The following is a 20,362-nucleotide window of genomic DNA, read 5'->3' on the forward strand; positions in this document are numbered from 1 at the left end:
CATCAGTTCCCTAAAGCAACTAAAATATCAAAACAATAGCTTCAAAGCTTACAGCGTGATTATCCCTCAGTCAAAGTGAATCACACAATAATAAGAAAAGATAAGTCACAGTTTACATTTATCTTGTTTGGGAGATCTCTATAGACCTGTCAGATATAATTTTCATCTTATATGGCCCTGTTTTATCACGATGCGTGCATGTGCTTACAGTGTCATGATCAAAGACTGAAATCCCGATGCCTCAAGCTGGGCACTTATGCTATTGGTGTCTTAGATTTTAAAGCCATCCATCATGAATGCAGGGGAATCACACTGAAACTGACACTGCTTCTCATTGACTGATAACTTGTTAGTCACAAGCTGTTATCCAGTCATCCAATACCTAATCTAATATACTCTGGTTCGTCTACCTTTCTAACCTAATGAGGGAATTGAATTCGGTATTCTTTATGACAGAGGTGTCGAACTCCAGGCCTCAAGGGCCGGTGTCCTGCAGGTTTTAGATATTACCCTTGGTCAACACACCTGAATCAAATGATTAGTTCATTACCAGGCATCTGGAGAACTTCAAGACATGTTGGGGAGGTCATTTAGACATTTTAATCAGCTGTGTTTGATCAAGGACACATCTAAAACCTGCAGGACACCGGCCCTTGAGGCCTGGAGTTCGACACCTGTGCTTTATGACTAGTGATTGAGCCCAAAAATTTGTTGAGGTCATAAAGCAAGGAAGCCTAGGGCCATTTTCCTATAGACTCCTAGCATATACAGCATAGCATGCAGATACTTGCCAAACATATACACAGGACAATGACTCAAGGACTCTTGTTGAATTATTGTGCAGATGCATATTATGATTTGCATAGTTATTGCTGCTGTTTTGTGTGTGTGTGCTATGAATCCTATCAGGTCACAGTGGATACCATCAGTCTTTGTATATCCTCTCCTTTTTCTCTTTCTCTCTAGCTATTTAGCTCTGTTTCGCCTCCTTCTCTGACCAACCCTTTCCAGACTTCCCCTCTCCTCACTGCCTTCTCCATTTCAATCCATACCTGCAGTTTCCTCCCTCTGCGACTCTCTCATCCAATCTACATCACAACATGCATCATCAGTGGTAGCGGGAGATGAAAAGCGGGAGGGAGGGAGGTAGGTAGGGAAGAGTGAAGGAGAGAATGAGGTTGAATAAAGAGGAAAGACAGACTGAGGAAAAGAAACTTTTGAGACTGAGGAAGGAATATCATGTGAGCTAGAAGAGGAGGAGGGCAAGAGGGGACGGGTGAAGGAGAGCATAACATAAATAAAAGAGACAGATGGGTAGATAGATGAAAGAAGGTATTCAATGAGGAGAGGGCAGGTGGGACAGAGGGAGCTAATGTTGGGGTGTGTTTGTGTGTATAGCAGAACTGACAGTAAGCATCAGAGGCAGAGTGGCGAGTGACATCCTCTGTAGGACTAAATTTGCACTCATTTTCTCTCACAGTCTCTTTTTTTCCTGTTTCTTTCCCTACAGCCTCTCGACATCCCACACTGCAGAAATGTCCAAATGCGTTCATTTTCTGCATTTCACTTTGTTTCTATTACACCCACAGTGATGACATAAATCAGAAGCATTGCCCACACCTAAAACCATGTTTTTGCTTTCCACCTAATAATACATTGTATTATTTTTATGTCAATATTTGCAGCTTCTGCTTGGTTGTGTGCTAACTGAGCTAGAGTTGCTGGAATTGTGTTCTCCAACATTGGGGGATGCAGTAATGACTAGCATATACCGACATTTATTAACAAATAGCGGTCACGTTCCCAAAATACTGGCCTCCTACAATTCATTCTATGTGATAGGACCTTCCCGTCTTTCAAATGCCTACACCTCTCCAACTCCACATCTTCTCCAGAGACTGCATGGAACTGGGATTATGCATTAAAGAATACTTTCCTGTATCTCTCTGTCACATGGTACCACGGTCTTACGTCAACAGAAGGTCCTGAGTGTGTTGGCTGCGATGGGAGAAGTAAACATAAGCAAACATTCTCACCAAGGCTGCAAAAGATGATGATACTTAAGCCTCTGGTAGTCTGAAACTGTAATATTTCATGAATATTAAAGTTTAAATAAGACAGAAAAGAAAAGAAATGTATCATTGCCTACTCAGAAGCCAATTTTAAAATCTGGAAATAAGCTATATTTTAAAAGTGTAAAAAACTCCACCTTTTTTAATGTTTATTTTGTTGAAATTTTATCAGCCATCAGTATTAAAAATTATAAGAAATAAATACATCTACCTTTACTATTCACAATTTAAAGCACTTTGATACAACTGCTGTTGTGGTTTGGTGCTATATAAATAAAATTGAGTGTGTGTTTGCATCACAACAGGAAATGTTTTGATATTTTGTGCATTATTTAAAGAAAACTTGGCTTTAATGACCTTTAGACTTGTTCTGTTTTGTAGTGCATCTAATTATCTGACTCATTTTTCCCCCCTCTCTGTCACTTGCTCAGTTGCCCCTGACAGACATGTTCAGCTTCTTCTCCTCCCCTGCTTTGTACTGTCATTCATCATCAATGTCATTCAGTTTTCTCCTTCCACATGGCACAGCATCTGTCTGGGAGTGTTGCTCTGTCCTGTTGAAACAAATTCAGATAAACCATGCGATGAGAAGGCTGGAAGCAGTTTCACCACTTTATGTCTGGTGTCAATACATGCCAACCCATGAACACAGAGCAAGTGGTGTGTTTTTATGAACTGGCCCAGCAAAATGTTAGAAGCTGTGCAACAAACCATTTACTTGATATTCAAACCTTTTGTTATTTGTGTCTTTCTAGTGTTTTGATGTGTGCTTTTAAGCCAAAGTAAATTGTTTAGTTATGGAAGATTTCTTGTTACAACAAGAAGAACACAGGTGTAAGTAGCGAAGGTGATGATGGCTTCACTTAATTTACTAAATCTCCTCTTAATAATTCAGCAAGCATGCCTGTATCATTGCAAGGCTCTGAAGATTTAATACTCAATTGGAATTCAGTGCTGATTATTTTTATTGAGCGCACCTGTGATCCCTGTGCTTTGGCAAGTCAAAATATCCGCAATAGGAGAAAAGGTCCTAAACTCGTGCAAGTCAAAGGAATGTGACTTTACTTTGATATTTGTAAGGAACTGGACAATAACACAATTCTGTGTCATTTTTTTACAAACTCATATTAGAATTTGAGGAACAGGATATTTTCCAGTTCATCAAAATTCAATACATACAAGCTTACCATTTCCCTTGATAGATGCCGCATTGAGCAGCAATGAAATCAAACTTATTCGAGTCATTTCACACCTGAGTCATATGGAGGCTTTTTGCTAGTCATCTTCTATGCTGTTTTCATTGACGCCAAAAAGCTGCTTTGGCACTTTGGCCTTTTTTTTTCACATAGTAAATTGATCAAGAATCAATGAGAGAACTGATGAAGAATCAAATTTAAAAGCACAGCTAATAATGGCCATGGTGTCATCAATCAATGAAATCCTCTCAGTATTTGTTGCTAACAGATTTTGAGTAACAGTCTCATGTTACTCAACAAATGACAGACGACTTATAACAAAAGCAACAAAAACATTATAAGAAGTTCTATTAGTGCCCATAGTTTTGTCTATCCTTGCTGATGCAAATGTGTTGAAACATTTAAGATTCAGTCAGCATGGTTTAATAAGGGTTTTTTTTGGGCTATTTTAACTTAGTTTGTGCGGCAAAGCCATACCTGGTGCACTCAAGTGTTTTGTGCTTTGAAAAACTGTTGTTTAGATTTTGGAGGCTCTGTCCTTGTTTGTACATCAGAACCCTGCATGGCATCATGATTAGAATAATTAATAGCAATGAAAATCAGTTGAGAAAATGATACTCAACTCTACTGACATTGTTAAAAGGCATCAAAGAGACAAGTGCTGCTTTGATTTGTGTTTGCTTGTGAAAAACAAGCAGGTGCTCCTGTGATCCATCTTCTACATGAGAAAAAAAAGTGAGACATTGTAATGGAATAAAAATATGAAAATAGCACAGCTTTAGAAAGTAAAGCATCACAATAACCCTGTGTTCAATCAGAATTTGTTGCTTTGTGATTTAACGTTTTGTGTATGTTTCTGGCAGATGGCGATGGCTACCAGGACCATCTCCTTCCTGCATGTTTGGATAAAAGCTGTCAAAGAAGTACCATCTACCTAGCCAAGTCAGGCTCAAGAGACTCAAAGGTACGCACCTGACCATATTTTGATGCGTTTGAAGTCATTCAAATGTATTAGTTTGCTTTTATCCTTGTTAAACTCTTCATTCTTTGTTACAACAAATGTTTGTTACATTTGTTTTCCTCACTTCTTTGCTTGACTGTCCTCTTTTCTAAATTTGAATTTTATTACACTCCCAAAATAAAGATAGATTGGATCTCATGTGGATGAAAAGGATTGTTGTCATTTCTATGTAAATGACTTTTACTGTTAGTATAGTGAGTAGCACAACAAAAAGCAGTTTTGCCTGTTGTGTGTTTTAGTATACTCTAAACTGTAGCATATCTTGTTTGGTATGTTATTATCTTTTTCCTCACTCTCATTTCACACTGAAAATGTAAATGCAAGCAGACAAAGACACGTACTGTTCAGACGTGGAGATCTGACAAAACATTTAGCCATAACAACAACTTAGATGATTTCTTAAAGATGTATGGAACAACCTTTTAGAGAGACATTTAAAAAGTGACAGATATACAACAACTACCTTTACAGAATGTTTGAACAGTGTCTTTTCAGGAAATGTGATAATACAGTGAAGGTGGTATGACACAATACTTGCAGTAATGCAGTAATATGTATATTTTTACATACTGTCTGTCCTTTATAATGGCACCAACTCTCCAAAGTAAATTTATGCACAGGCTTCTTAGGGTACTTTAAAGGGTTGGTTACGAGGTTTCTCATTGTATAATTGTGCTATATCATGTTGCCCATGATAATACCAGATATAAAAATGTCATATAGCAATATTTTGCCATGCATTTACATCCCTAAGTGCAAGCAGCGAGACTAGCACAGGCAAGTCTAAGATCAAGAGCTGCAAGAAGTCTTCAATGACGACTTAGTACCTAAAAAGCGAGTTACTTCAACAACCTCCAACAAAGCACAATACTTTGCAAAATATGAAAGAAAGATGTTCCCACTACAGGTGGAAACGACAAACTTGTTTTCCACTTAAGGCGAAAATACACTGAGCATAACCAGGCTATGGTAGCACATGCGAAGGAGTTGCTAGCGGCTGCCAGTGTGCAGCCCAAGAGTAAACAGGACTCAACCAAGCATCACTGGAGAACTCCTAGTTAGAGTCCTTGGGGCGGGTTAGAAAGGTCGATCCTAGGTAACATCCTGGGATAAAAATATATTTTTCAGTGTTATTATGCCACAATATTCTGCAGCTTTACTGGGTGATTTTCTTTAGTGATTGGTATTGGTAAGTGTTAAGCACTTATGGTACTTAACCTCCTAAGACCCGAATTCTTTCACGACATGCATTTTTAATTTCTCTTTGATATTTGGGCATATTGGGGCCCGATGAATGTAAAAAACAAAGAATTACCAGATTTTTTTTTTACCTTATTTTTAAGAAAAATAAGAGCCACATATGAGGATATTTGTTTAAAAGTTTGATACAACAGAAGCAGTATAATGTCCTCGTAAGTGGATATCAGGCCCATGTAGAGCAAAATTGAGTATTTTATTCTAAATAACCCAAAATGTGATGTCCACATATATGGACGCCAGGTCCTAGGAGGTTAAAATTTCCTAGGCTACTATGGTGCTCACATTTAACTGGATATAATTCTGGGTTAATGCTAATCCAATATAATGCTGCTGATCCCTTGTTTTGATAGATAATCTTTTGTGTGTTATCAGTGACTGCTGCTCACTGATAACACATACAAAAAGTGGGATGATTAAAGGCGCTAATTTACTTAGTCCTAAAAATGTTAAACTAATTTTTTTTGTTTTTTTATATATCACCAGAAATATAATTTTTGCAATTTTAAGATTTTATTGCCCAGCCAGCACATGCCGGATAGCCTACCACCTTTCTTCTGTGGATTTAGACACTTTCAATTTGTTCTTGCAGCTTATCTTTCATGAGTACAATTTTGATGTCATTAAAAAAATAATTGTTCCAAAATGAATTGGGGGGGCAGATCCGACCCCACCATGATGATACTGCATGATTGATTTTAAAAAAATATATATTTATGAGGTGCCCAAAACATTTGCAAATATTGTATATGACCTCAAGTGAAATTTAAAGAAAATCAAAAGTAATTTATTAAACTAGAGAAAATAAGCATTAACTTTGTTGAATGCATAATATTAAAAAAAAAAATAGTACTCTGTAGTTTTAAAGTGATTTATATTTCTGATACCATTTAACTGGAAAATATTACTCAATCAACCAATTAGTTAATTAGTTAAAAATGTAACTGTTAGATAATCACTTAATTGTCATCTAGAGTGAAACAAAAATTCACTCTAACCCCCCCCCCGACATCTTGAATATCTGTGTAACACTACTTAAGGTAATAACCCAAAGAGGTTGCTTTTAAAAAGATTATTTGAAGTGTTTTTACATATGAGCAACGCTGAGTGAAGTTCACCTCACCAATCACTCCACTGCAAAGTAGAGCAGTGTTTACCCGTACAATGGTAGTCTATTTCAGGAATGCATTACCCACGTGGCTCTCTGCAGGAGGCTCTCTTGCTTAGAAAGACATAAGGACTGCATGTCACTGTGTTTATGGAGCCATACAAGGTCGAAGTAAAAGATATGCACATAAACATGCTGTCCCATCCAATTAAATGTACCCATGCAGAAATTATTATATGTGCACAGACATGTTTTTGCACTCATATGAACACACAACACCACCTACGTACCATCTTGAATTATTCTTTTCAGTTGCATCCTACCATTTGGCATGAGGCCTCACTCCTTTTTCTTCCTTCCTCTGCCACCAGAGAACAAGCTTCCACTTTCATTTCCAGTCCAAAATAGAAATATTACAGGCTTATTTGCGTGTCCACCCCCACAAACACATGTGCACACAAAAGACACACATGCAGATACACACTGATGCGCATTCCCTGTGGACATAGACGTCTTTTGTTTGCCTGTCAGCCACAAGGGGGGAAAAAAAGATTGAAGGAGGAAGTGAAAGAAGGAGTGTTGAAGAAAGAGGAGGGAAGGTAGCGTGAGAAGGACTTATCTGCACTGATGGATGAAGTGAACACATGTTGTTTTCTGTGTTGCTATTTGCTTGAGAGACAGTAATCACTGTCAAAAAAGAGACAGGCAAAGGATTCTTCCTTTGAGTGGCAGTGGTTTAGCGGAGTGACAGGAAAACGAGTATATCTTTAAGCTTTCATACATATAAGTAAACGTTTAATTAACACTGAGAAATTACTTTTTTTGTTGAGTTTTAAAGGCGAAAGAAACAAATACACTCCCTACAGTAAGCAGATTGTAAAATGAGTCTTTCCTGAAACATCAATATAATTAATATTCCAAAATTGTGTAAAAGGCTGCTGATTTAACTAACATCAGAACTCTCCTGGTATCACCAGTAAGCAACTCGGACATCTCTATGAAACACAACCACAACCACCAACCACAACAAGTCTTGTGTAGCAAACCTTTTTTCTGCTTTTTGCTTATTACCATCAGGGCCTGGCCAGGGTGTTTTATTTCGAAGATCGACTGGATGCTCTATGAAACTTATGTTACTGACTTCCTGCTGTCTTACTCTGCTCAAAAATAGATTGGGTACATAGGTTTTGTCATAGCACAGAGGAGCTGTTTCTGGGATCCTTCTGAAAGTCTGTGGCGAACTCCATGGAATCACAAGCGTTGTTTAGAGTTGCCGTGCACTTCTATGGCAGTATGTCACAGCTGGAACACAAAGTAACTGTATCTCATGGGTATCTGATGCCTACAAAGCCAACATTGCATTGGAAGACTATAAAAAGATACTTAAAATTCGGAATTGTGCCATGTCAAAATAAAATGGTAGTTAAGGGGAGCTGCTGAAGTCAAAACAAGATGTGAAAGGACAGCAAAACAGGAAAGCAATACCTTGCTATGATTGCACTGTTTTACTGCACAACAATAATGTGCAAATAAAGAAAAGTAATCAGAAGGAAATCTGATCAACCTCATCAGATACATCAACATATGAAGTATACATAGCAACATCTTGACAACATTTTTGAATTACTTTGGGCAAAAGTACTGCAGACGGGTATTAATAGTTACCATTTGTTTAAAAAAATAATCTACTACAAGGGAACAGTGCATTAACATATGAAGAAAACCTTGATATTTAATATGCATTCACTTCAGGGGTTGTACTTGATCCTTTTTACTTTCCAGATTAAGTAAATATAGAATTTGCCCATGGGTGCCCAAACCTTTGCAACTGTATGCTTTCAAGGAACTGTAGTAATGTGCAGTCTACATAATATTGTATTTTAACAGAGGCCAACACACATTTTGTATTTTTATCTACACGACTCTGTTGATTTTTATCAGTTCATCATTATTTGCTGTGCAAATGCTCTGCCAGCTATAATTATGCCTGATCCTACATTATGTGTGTGGCTGGTTGCTCCTTTAGAGTGGCTTCCCAGCCATTTTAAGCACACAGTCAGCAGATGCCTCTCCTGGGAAAATGGTTGAAGAGATGAAGGAAGAAAAGTTTAGAAATAAGGAAAAGGATTCGTAAAACCTTACAGGAGGGATTAACATAGAAGGAAATCAAAGAAAAGAGTTGGTTTTGTGGTTATGTGGGAAAGATAAAGTAAAGAAAAGCGAGCTGAAAGAAAAAGAGAAAGTGTAAAAGAGAGATTTTTGTTGTCCTGTTATTGTCACCTTGAGGGGAAACGGCCCATTTAGTGAGATACTGGAGGGGCGATAATGATGGAGAAAATGAGTGATATGTACACTGGCAAAGAGGAGATGGGATGAAACCCACTGAGTAAAACTAGTGTGTATCAACGGTTCATCTCCAAACAGCAGTTTTTGTGTTCCTTCCTGCAGTCTCCACCACAGCTTTGTCTCTACCTCTGCAGCAGCTCCAGGCATTTAGTTTACCATATTGAAAGAAACCGTAGGGGGCTTCCAACACTCTCTTTGCTTCATTCCCTGTCTTTACAGACACACATACTGACTGCATCTATTTCACTTTGGACCTTCCCTCTTTAATCCTACCAAATTCTTTAACACAATAGGTTATTACTAAAGAGAACTGGTTCATTTTGTACCACACCTATCAAACGAATTGTAGCAACACAAACCAAACCACAAAATGACAAAACAGCCTCCTGAATGTCAGAGGAAATCTGCACCATGAGGGAGCACTTCCTAGGCAGTGGTACTGCTTCTGTAAGCATTTAATACCATGCCTCATTTCCAGTTGGGTAAAGTAAAAAATATGAATGGCAGAGTTGACATATAGTGTAGGGTTAGTTCTAAATAGCTTAAGCATTGATGAAATTACTTTACAGATTGATTTTTGTAATCATAATATTAACTTAGACGAGCAATCGTTTCAAAAATAACAGATGTTTTACAGTGACTGTTATTGACATTCTTGTACTTAAGATATTCTTTTTTAAATTATGGTGTTTTTTAATATCTAAAGTCACACAACATGGGCTATGTTTTTCTTTAAAAGTGAGAGATTTTATAGAGGTCTAAGGGGTCATACTGGCTTCCTTTAGTATGCTCCAAAAAGTACAGATAATAATTGAATAAATGGGTATGCAGTACAATTTAAACAATTCCATGAAGAAATAATTATTACCAATACCTGTCTCTGATGTTTATTTTTGAGTTTTTTTGCAAAACTATAAATAGTCTTCTATAATAAGTTGTCACATAGACTGTACATAGCGTCACTGCAAATAAACACAGAATTGTAACACTGTTGTGAAAGACCCTTGGTGGTACATAGGCACTGAGCACAGCATTCATTTAAACTCTTCACCGAGCATTAATGAGTGTCTGACCTCAAGTAGCAGCTGTCAAGGCCACAGGCCACATCCCCTGACTCTGTGGCGAAAGAAACATTTGAAAATTGATTAGTTGTGGGGAGTATGCTAATCAAAGATGTTTGTAATGGTTTTGTTCAATGTTCAATGTTAAAGTGACGACAAATAGAAAGACATCCCACTTGCACAAAGTAATGCTCATGCAATAGTGTTGTCATATTTTATTTGTCCTGTACAAAGCTTAAATTGTTTTCATCTTGTACTTTATTGTTTTTAATCCATCAGCAAACTTCTTTCTCTTTGAAACAAGTCAGCTAATTCTAAATACACTTGCATAATAGAGGTCTCCTTCATACCAACAAACAGTTGTAACCCACTGAGGAATGCACATTGGACTTCTGGTGTATCCTGTGGTTTCAGGGTTGCACTTTCTAGATTGAGTTTGTTCTACTGTATCTACATGGATGAGCAATTTGATTGTGATGTGATCTGAAGAGTATTACATGCCAGATGGTGGTTAGGTGGGAGATATGTGTTGAAGGAACATTCCTGATGAAAGTCAGAATCTAAAGTTTCCTATCAGAGCATTGTACTAACAATGTTGCTACAACAATGACAGTGTATGCCTCACGCTGTTACAGCAATGTGACTTCACCTGTCAGTGCTATTAGTGTTGTGACTGATGGTGTTTTGTGGATTCTGTCATCTGTCATCTTTCAACACACCCAAAACATACAAAGCGCCACCATAAAAGCCAAGCCAGCTGCCTACTGTTGCTGCCCAGGCATTGCAAGGGATGCCAGTGTGAGTCAGACAGCCTCCTTCCAGTCTTCCCAGTCAGCCGGTCAGTTAGTGGTCAAAGAGGTGACACTGACAGCAGGTACCAGGGTCCCCACCCTGCTCAGCTGACACAAAGACATATGGTCTCACTCTGTTACTGGCTCTGACTCTGACTGCCTTTTTCCGGACAAGAAAAAAGGGGTAGAAAACCTTAAAAACTGAAAAGGGATGTATCAGTGTAAGGTGTTCTACTGTATAGGCAGGCAATGTAGATGTCATCTACAGAAATAGTGTCCCTTTCTGATTTCCGCTACACTTAGTAGTAGAAAACCTCTCTAGCTGTAATGCGTAACTAATCTGAGACTACAGGATGTTCTGTATATAGCATCTGTTGTATTTTCTTTGATGTTATGGTTTCTAGGAAAACCAAACTTTTATTTAAAATGTCCAAAAATAGACATTATTGCTTTCTTTCAAAATACCATTCTGTGCTAATAAATTAAACAGAGTCATTTACTAGAACACTGCTATAACATACATGTAGACTCATAATCAAAGCCATTAATACACGATTACATTTAATTTTTTTCTGTACTGTTCAGTCCCACGCCGTCTTTTAATGCCAGTTCTAGTGTGCTGAGCATTATAGTCATTATATCAGTAGCTGCATAAAAGTCACTGCTTTACTACACTTTTTTTTGTTTTTGTTTTGTGATTTTTGTTTCCTTTTTTTTTTCTTGTCTTGGACAGCCTTGTTGTCTGTCAGTATTACTGCACCTCCCCACATCACCCCATAAACCCGCACCACCTCCCTCCTCCACTGCAGGCCGCCCACATTTTAATTTCTTGGCCTAATGAAGCGGGAGCTCTCTCCGCCAAGTTGAATCAATGGGAGTCTGCAAGCATGCCGCGGCTTTTTCACTTTAGTCATCAGCAAAGCCAGGAGAGCGAATTTGCGTCTGGGTCTGTGTTTGTGCCCTTCCTAGTTCTTATTCTTTTCTGCATACATGCACATTTTGCATGTAAATGTGCATGTGTGTGCATGCACAACACCATAATAAGCTGTCTTAACATGGTGTTTTCTCACTGTTTCATAAAAAAGCCATTTGTATGCGGGATCCTTCCCTTCACTACCATTAAAGGTATCAGATTACCTCTCACACACAAATCCCATCATCGTCTCTATCTCCATTAACTTGGTCATTTGGATTTGTGCTTTAACACATTTGCATGCAGACACACACACAAAGTCTCACACTCAATTTAATGTTAATATGTCGACATTTGAACCGAGCTCAAGTTATTTAGACTTAGTATCTCTCTGTTTAACTGGACACTGTAGAGCCACTGATTAATCTATAAAGACACACACTTGACATTATTAAAATACTCTGCTATATTTAGTGATTAAATGTCAAAACTTCTGCAGCCACAAGGAAGGAGTAACTGCTTCATGATTTATTCAAAAAGCTGCTCTGTCAGTTTGGCTGTTCATCCAGCTTCTGAAATAAAAATTATTTAAGTAGACTAGAAACCTTTAATATCCTCACTGAGCCTTGCATGATTCCCTACACAGTACTGCTGGCCAATAAAACCAAAACAGAGTGAAAATGCGGCCTCTTTTTGCCGTGTCCAAACACCATGAATTGGTGTTTTTGCTTGGAAAATAGTTAACTTATGACTTCCACTTTTGCTTTATGACTTCATTTGCCAGTTTACCACAATTAAGTCTTTCATCATCTGCTTTTGTTCTGCCATATGTTCACACAATGTGATCATTACGTGTCTGTGTCATTAGGTAATGTTTGAGAGACACAAATTATCTTTCTATTTAGGAAATGATGTAATAAGAGACCATAATGATAATGTATTTCTTGCATTTGATTTCACTCAGCTAAATAAATTACTAATATGATAGGCTTCATTTTGGTCCCCTGTTTCATTAAGCATCTTTTTATCTCATATTCAAGTTCTTGTATGTGTACACGCAAGTAAGTGCAGGTTTTTAATCGTAACACTTTTGTGTCTTTTGTTTATGAGACTTTATTTGACTTTATTTTATTTTATTTTTTTAATAATTTTCTTTGCCAGTTCCATCAACAACTGTCACATAACGATAATGCTTAGATTAAACTCTTTAACCCAGTGCACAATACACGTCTGCATTTTCTTCAGTGTTGTGTAGAAGCTGTTTGTATTCTCCATGCTTTTCCTCATACTTCCTCTAATCAGCGTCAGAAAGGAGCAACAGACAGTACAATGATTGCTTCAGGGCCTATAGCAGCACAGTGGTGTGCTGATAAGGCTGGCGGCCAGCAAAGGCCTTGCTCTGTCCTGAGAGAGAATGTCATAGCAGAACTGAGCACAGAAGGGACCAAAGGACTCAAGAGGAAAGAATTCACCTGTGAATTAATTCGGCTGGCAGACTACAGGGCAAAGATTGAAGATGTAATCAGAAAATCTAGTAACCCAATCAGTCTGGAAAACTTGTACACAATTCTAACCACCACATCTTATAGCTTTTTAAAAAATTCAATAAATGAGGGAGAGAGAGATTTTGGATTGAAAATAAATATCATTTGGATTTATAAAGCAGTGCCAGTTTCAGTAATATGTCATTATCTAAAGCACAATCTGTCATTTTAGATCAAGGCCTACATGTATTCATCCAAACTAAAGTATATGCACGCCTGTCATCTTCACTCCTTTCTTTCTCATTTGTTTCTCTCCCATTTCTTTTCTTTCCACCCGATGTCTTATTGGTGACTTCCCTGAGTAAAAAACTGTAAATAACTGAAATTAACATGTTTGCCCCCGGCATTACGTTAACAGGGGAATAATTGTTCCACCTCTCTGGATGTGTCCGAATGAGAATGATTTTGTGGGACAGTGTACTATTATGTCCATCCATGTCTAGCATTGTGTTTACTGGCCGCAAATAGGCTGGCAGCAGCCTCTGTGGGTCTTACTCTCTGTTCGCTTCTCTCTGCCAGTCGCTGCACTGCCGCAATCTCTGGCACTTCCATCCACTCTGGATGGCAGTAATCATGGCCAAGCTTTACGCCCATATGGCAGGCAGTCAGCCTCTTAAGCTGGATCGCAACATCACTTAACAGTCATTTAATGATAGCTTACTTGGGCACCATTGCATTAAAGCTCCAAGTTCGGTGTTATCTTCAGAAAAAGATGAAACGTAGATTTTAGTTTCTTTTTTTACGCTCTCGCTTTTAATGCTCCATCTGAATGTAGAAGAGTAATAATTACTGTCACCTCAACAATCTTCTGCCTACATTTAGTCAGTTCAAGTTACTGCTTGTACGCTTAAGGAATTAAAGCACATTATTTGCATGATTTATGAAAACAACTGTAATGTTTCACTAAATTAGAACTTGAACGTGATATTAAAAGCAACTACCTTCACGATAAAAATATTCTGCATGATAAAAACTAAAGTGGTTAAGTATCTTTAATTGGCTTCCAAATAAAACAAAATGATGATTTAAATAATATTTAAGCATTTATTGGGGCAAAGCGACCAATTTTAACCAAATGCAATTGGTTGAAATTATGCAGATATTTTGTGGTACTTAGTTATGGCAGTTTGTGTCTTTACATTTGCTGAGTCAAACCAAAAGTAATTAAGCAAAGGGAATAAGACAAGCTCTGCACTTTGGCTTTTTAGTATGAATTGAGAAGCCAATAACTGTGTTTTAGTCATGTTTCTAAATGCTGTCTGGGATTTCTGTTAGCATCTTGAAGCGGGGGGGGGCTTTACTTGGCCAATGACTATTCTTTATTTTCTTTGTTTTTGAAAATGAAGAGTAAAGAAATGATATTTCAACCTGGGACCCTCTAAGCAAATTGCTGATGCTCATTTTGCATTTAGCCACTGAGGCGTCACATCATTAACGTGACCTAAGCCCACTACCCCGCAATCGTGTGTTACCTCTATATCATGTAGTGTGCACAGCTGGTTTGGAGAAAACGTGGATTACGATTTTCATGATGGATTTCAAACTAATTGGAAATAGGCTATGGTTTTCTTTTCCGAGACATACTGGTTGTATTAGGAGCCATTAGTGGCAGTCGTGGTGAATGTATCTCTGGTGTCTCTCCCCTGCACCTGGTGTATGTTTAACATTCATGAATACCTATCGGGGATCAGGACGAGGCATCTCAAAGTATCTCAAATCCAAGTTTAATGCTAACTGTAGACCATCTGATGTCAAATACATGCACTGATTGATAACACATGTTACTCATAAACCTCTGTTTATAAAAGTGAAAATTTGGGCTGATAATAGTCTCCCCCTTTTCTTTGTGTAACACTTCATTCTCTTTAATTGTAAGTAATTCACAGGAGTCTATTGTGTAACAGCTCACTGTAATGGCACTAATCACAGCAGAGAGATCATTACGGCCATCATGGTAACAACTTTGCTGAAATTAATTGTTTAGGAATATTTGGACAATAAAACCTTTCTGTTGCAACATGGAAAGCAATAGCATTTTTTTCCCATTGTAGGCAACTGGAGAACAGTAATAGGACAAACATGTCATGTAAGTCAGTTTTCGAACTGCAAAAATGATGCTGCTAAGGTGGGGGGCCTACTTTCATTATTCTCTTAACGTGTAAAGAAAATTGCATCGAAACGAGACTGCGGGCTGTGAGCACATGCACAACATCTGATTCTAAAACTCCCCTATAGGTGACAGTTTTGTTTTCAATGTAGTATGTAAGTGAAATGTAGGCTGATTTCTGTATATTTTGTTTTATTCAGTCACATTGTTCATTCTAAAAATCGTTTGGGAAAATACACTGAACATTACAGAGTTGCAAAAATTCCAGTGCTACCAGTTAGAGATGTATAAGTTCCTTTTCACATCTCTAATACTTAGTGTTTGTCAAGTATTTTTGCAGCCTTAGTTTTTATTCAAGATCCTGCAGGAGAAAGAGAATGATTTATTACATGGTGAGAAGATTTAGGATTAAACTTAAGTCATGTTTTTTTTTGTTTTTTTTTTTACTTTACTGCTGAAAGTTTCAAAGAAACTCATTTTTGAAACACTTAATGTTGTTATGCTCTTAAAGCTAGCCACTGTTGGACCATCAGGTTTGAGTATTATTGGAGTGCTCTAATCGCACTAAGAAAAAAAAAGAAAAATTGCTATTAATGTCAGTTGCCTGAACCATTGCTCTTAGTCTGCTGATTTGGATGAGATAAAAGCATTTGAAAATAGGCAATCATTTGTCATTAGCTTGAGATTGCTTCTTTCTTTCTTTCTTTCTTTTTTTTTTTTTTTTTTTTTTTTTTAAGCTTGTTACTGCTGTCAAAATTCCATTACATTGGCATACGTACCGTATGAATGTGTAGGTGTATACACTGTGTGGGCAAAGGGATCTGTAACTTGTGATGCAGTTAAAGTACAAATAATACCTGAAATGCAAATAAAAGATTCCACAAGAAATTAGGTTAAACTCATATAACAACCACTCCAGACAGGTAATTTAACCAAGTCATTTATGATTAACAGAATATGTAAAATTTGTTTCTTTCATGTAAATTCAACTTTAAATATTCATGATTTTATTACTGTATTTATTTAATATATATCAGATTTCTGAACACTGTTCAAGAGTTATAATCTCCGGTTTTCTTTGAGAAAGATAAATATACACAAACGTTTTTTCTCTACCAGGCTCATTTGTTTACCTTTCTCTTTGTATTCTTGTTGTTCTTGATTGTTAAAGGTTCCAGTAACGTATCACTGGTATGACTGTGATTGATGACTAACTGTTGGGGGACTTGTTTTTGCAGTGGATACCAGTTCTCTCAGATTTCAAGCGGAAAGAAACTGTCTGGGGCTTTGTGCCAGATAACTCGAGTCAACCCCCAGCCCTTCACCTTGGGGACTACAACCTGGATGGGTTCCCTGATGCCCTGGTAGTCCTCCAAAACAAAAGTGGAAGGTAGGAACAAAGCACACCTGAGCTCCATTTAATAACTCCTCATATGTGTGCATATTTGCAGGTTTTGTTCTGTAATAAACCTACTTGTGCGAGGGTGAGATATGTAGATATAATTTTCAAGTTCCTCCAAGATCCTTGTATAAGATCGTGTCTTGAAAAAAATAATTTCATGTGAGAATGAAGCTAATCCTCACTTGGCAGAGGGTCCTTGGAAATTTGTCAAGTAGGTCCCCGAACTCCAATCCAGCTAATGTTTGACTCCCATCATTCACTTCATGAGCCATCAGTGCAGAGGAATAAACTGTCAGTATGCACAGGTCCAGGAGGAGCCTACAGCATGTAGTGCAGCTACGTACAAACCTTGTTTGCATAGTGATTACTCTAGTTTCTTGACATTAATATCATGAGACTCTCAGATTTCATGGAAACCTCTGAGTTTGCTTCATTTATTAACCACATTTGAATTTGTTGTGTAGCATCCTACATTTGATGAGATTATACTAACTATAGTATTCCAGCAGCACCATAAATTTGAATTGATTGGAAACTAATAACTCAAGATGCATAATTAAATGGCTTATGCAAATTTGTTTAGCTTTCAAAACTATAAATGTATTTTTCTTTCTTTTCTTAAAGACGCCACACGGTGGATGAATTTACTCATTAATTTACTGTGAAATTAGTGTACTTGCAAATGACGCATTCTCATGGTGGGGGTGGGGGTATATGCCTGACAGTATAGCACTATCCATTATGACATTTAAAAAAAATTTTTTTTTACAAAAGCAACAGTCACCCACAAGGGACAGGAGGGATAATATAGCAGCATTTATTTCTTATTAATTTACATTTTCACAAAGGCAGTTAATTTGGGCAACACATTTTCATCCTAGTGCTCAAAGGCAGAAAACTATATATTTGCAGTGTACAAGGTATTCAGAAATAGACCTGCAATCCTGTTCACAGTAGACTTCCAGAACAGCTCTCTTCCTCAAGCACGGTCACTTCTAACATGTTCAATGCATTCACATATGGTGACCAATTTCAGGTGGTGCAATGGCAAACTGGTCATCCAGAGGTTGACAGTGTTGCACGCTCAATCTCGGGGCCGTGCAGTTGGATGTATTCTGGTTATATTCATATATAAAATGCAGGCACCTATGTTATTCTGCATTTCCCCCCCCTGGTGTGACTGTAGCATTAACCAAATCTATTTAATATTGAAAGAATGTATGACATCATAATTTAATGAAGAAGTGTTACTGAGCACAGGCTGGAAGGAAGGCGACTAAGGTGAGTTTGTTCTTCAGCTTATGGACGTTGTGACTGATAAGCCTAGTCTTTAAAAATCATTGCTGCATGCGTTAAAATGCAAGCACCACAACCACTGGGAGTAAGGAGTATGTGTTTATTGAAGGACATGTTTGTTGTGGATTATCTTGCCTCAGAGATGATGATAAGATAGCTGAAGAGGTCAAGGCTGCGATTATCTATGCATACTGATTGCTGTGTTTGTCAGAAGTAGTAAGACGTTGGGTAAGAGCTTCAAAAGACACATTTGAACTCTATTTTTCTGTATAATTATCAGTAAGTTCTGCTGGGCTTAACTCTTTGCATTCACCCTCATCTACAAATGGCTTATTTCTCAAAAGCTCTAATCACAAAAAGCAATGGTGTCTCCCGTCCTCTCGTCCTTTTTCCATTTCGCTCTCATCTGAAGCCTGAACTTTGTAATCCTCTACTGGGTCAGGGACATTATTGCAGTACACTTTACCAATATAGTATAGTCTGCTCCAGCTAACTTTTCAAATGACGTTATAAACTAATGAAAACAGAGCAGGATAAAGAGAGGAAAAAAAGGTTAGAGAATTTTTTAGATGCCTTTTTAGATTTTTTTAGATCTCTTTCAGCTACCACAAACCTTAGAAGATTAGCATAACAGTGCCAGTGGCTTGATTAGTAAATTCTATATCATGCTTAGACTATAGGCCTATACACAACCATTCTCCCACAACTCTGGTCTGAATTGCTTCTTTTGAGTAAAAGGTACGAGGTTTCAGAGGATAGCCTTGACAGATCAGATGTAGCTGTTTTTGTTCACATACTTTATGAAATACCACCAACCTCCTCGTCTGCTTTGGATTCAGCAGCGCTCTGAAGTCCAACCTGCATCGGGCGTTGCTGTCTCTGTAAATTCTTTCCACTCAGATGCTCTCATCTAACCAAATATTTGTAATGCCCACAACTAGTCTATTTCAAGTCCCACTCCCCCTCCGCCTCTCTCTTTTCTCTCTCATCTCTCCATCTCTTCTCGTTCAACTGGGTATTTATAGCAGCTTTTCAGATGAAAGTCCTGCCAGTCCGCGTCACTCCTCCTCGCAGGAAAATGAATGTTGATTTAAGTGTTCAAAATAGGAGAACAGAAGAAGAGAGGGTGTGAGATGAGTGAAATGAATGGAACAATGAGCAGATGGAGGCAGCAGAAGGAATAAATTGAGAGTTGGAAGGTCATTTAGTATGAATGAGGCCATTTTCTCTTACTACTCAAGCTTAAAAAAAAACAAGTTGTTTATACTGCTTTAGAATGATATGTTTCTTATCTTATTAATGCTTAATTATTGATTCCGCTGTTCTTTTTTCCTCCTATTTTAAGACCTCAGACCTGCTAATAGGGAATTTTGGGAAATGAATGATCTTGAAAGCCAGTGTGACAATATACTTAAGTACCATGTAGTTCTACTGTTTGTGATGGCTGTAGGATTGACCCTAAGATGATTTCAGAGTTTGTTTGCTCTTGATGTCATTCAGACTGCTAAGCTCTTAGACATTTCAAGTCATTCATGACACTACAGTTCTATGAATTAGAATTTATGTTTCTCTATGTGTAATAGCTGAAGATATTAAGAATAGATTTTGCTCAGCAGAAAGTTGGCAAACCCAATAAATCTCAAGGAGGAGTCACTTTTAAATTAATTTTTTGTATGCTTAATTTAAATTTTAGGTTGTAAGCAATGTAGGTAACCTACTATCCAGCCTTTTCACTTTAAAAAGCTGTTGTCACTGCTGTCAAAGGCATCAGTTGCATCACCTACCATTTCAGGGTAAGAAACTTTATATCAGCATAAAACTAGAATTATCCTCTAGTAATACTTTTTCTCAATACTATTACTAATAATAATTACAGATTTCTTTGCGAAGCAGTCATTATGAGTTCTATTCCCCAGCCAGCTGGAGCCTTTCTGTGTATAGTTTGCATGTTCATAGGTTAGCCAGCTTCTACCAGAGTCCAAATGCATGCATGTTAGGTTAACTGGTATTCTAAATCAGCCATAGGTGTGAATGTGAGTGTGAATGGTTGTCTGTTTTTCTGTGTTAGCCCAGCAATAGAATGGCAGCTTGGTGTACCCCACCTCTCATCTACAGCCACCCACCACCACCATCCTGAACTGGATAAGCGAAAGAGATGGATGCATTATGAATTCCAAGACACTGTCACTGTGTGTGTTTGTGTCTTCATATCTGTGCCACGTGTTTAGGTTTTTATCTTTGTGCAGTT

General features: G+C 37.7%; 1 protein-coding gene across 1 annotated transcript in view; it reads left to right on the plus strand.

The window, feature by feature from the left end:
* itfg1 (integrin alpha FG-GAP repeat containing 1) overlaps window positions 1-20,362 on the plus strand; it is a 166,041-nt gene that overhangs the window by 46,169 nt on the left and 99,510 nt on the right. The window contains exons 9-10 of the mRNA XM_085414551.1: window positions 4,132-4,232; window positions 16,655-16,806. Coding sequence (XP_085270677.1) covers window positions 4,132-4,232; window positions 16,655-16,806 — 253 coding nt within the window. The remainder of the gene's footprint in view (window positions 1-4,131; window positions 4,233-16,654; window positions 16,807-20,362) is intronic.

Source organism: Rhamphochromis longiceps, linkage group LG1, assembly GCF_057381845.1.
Source record: "Rhamphochromis longiceps isolate RC_006_pf linkage group LG1, R_longiceps_female_GT1.1, whole genome shotgun sequence".
Lineage (NCBI taxonomy): Eukaryota > Metazoa > Chordata > Actinopteri > Cichliformes > Cichlidae > Rhamphochromis > Rhamphochromis longiceps.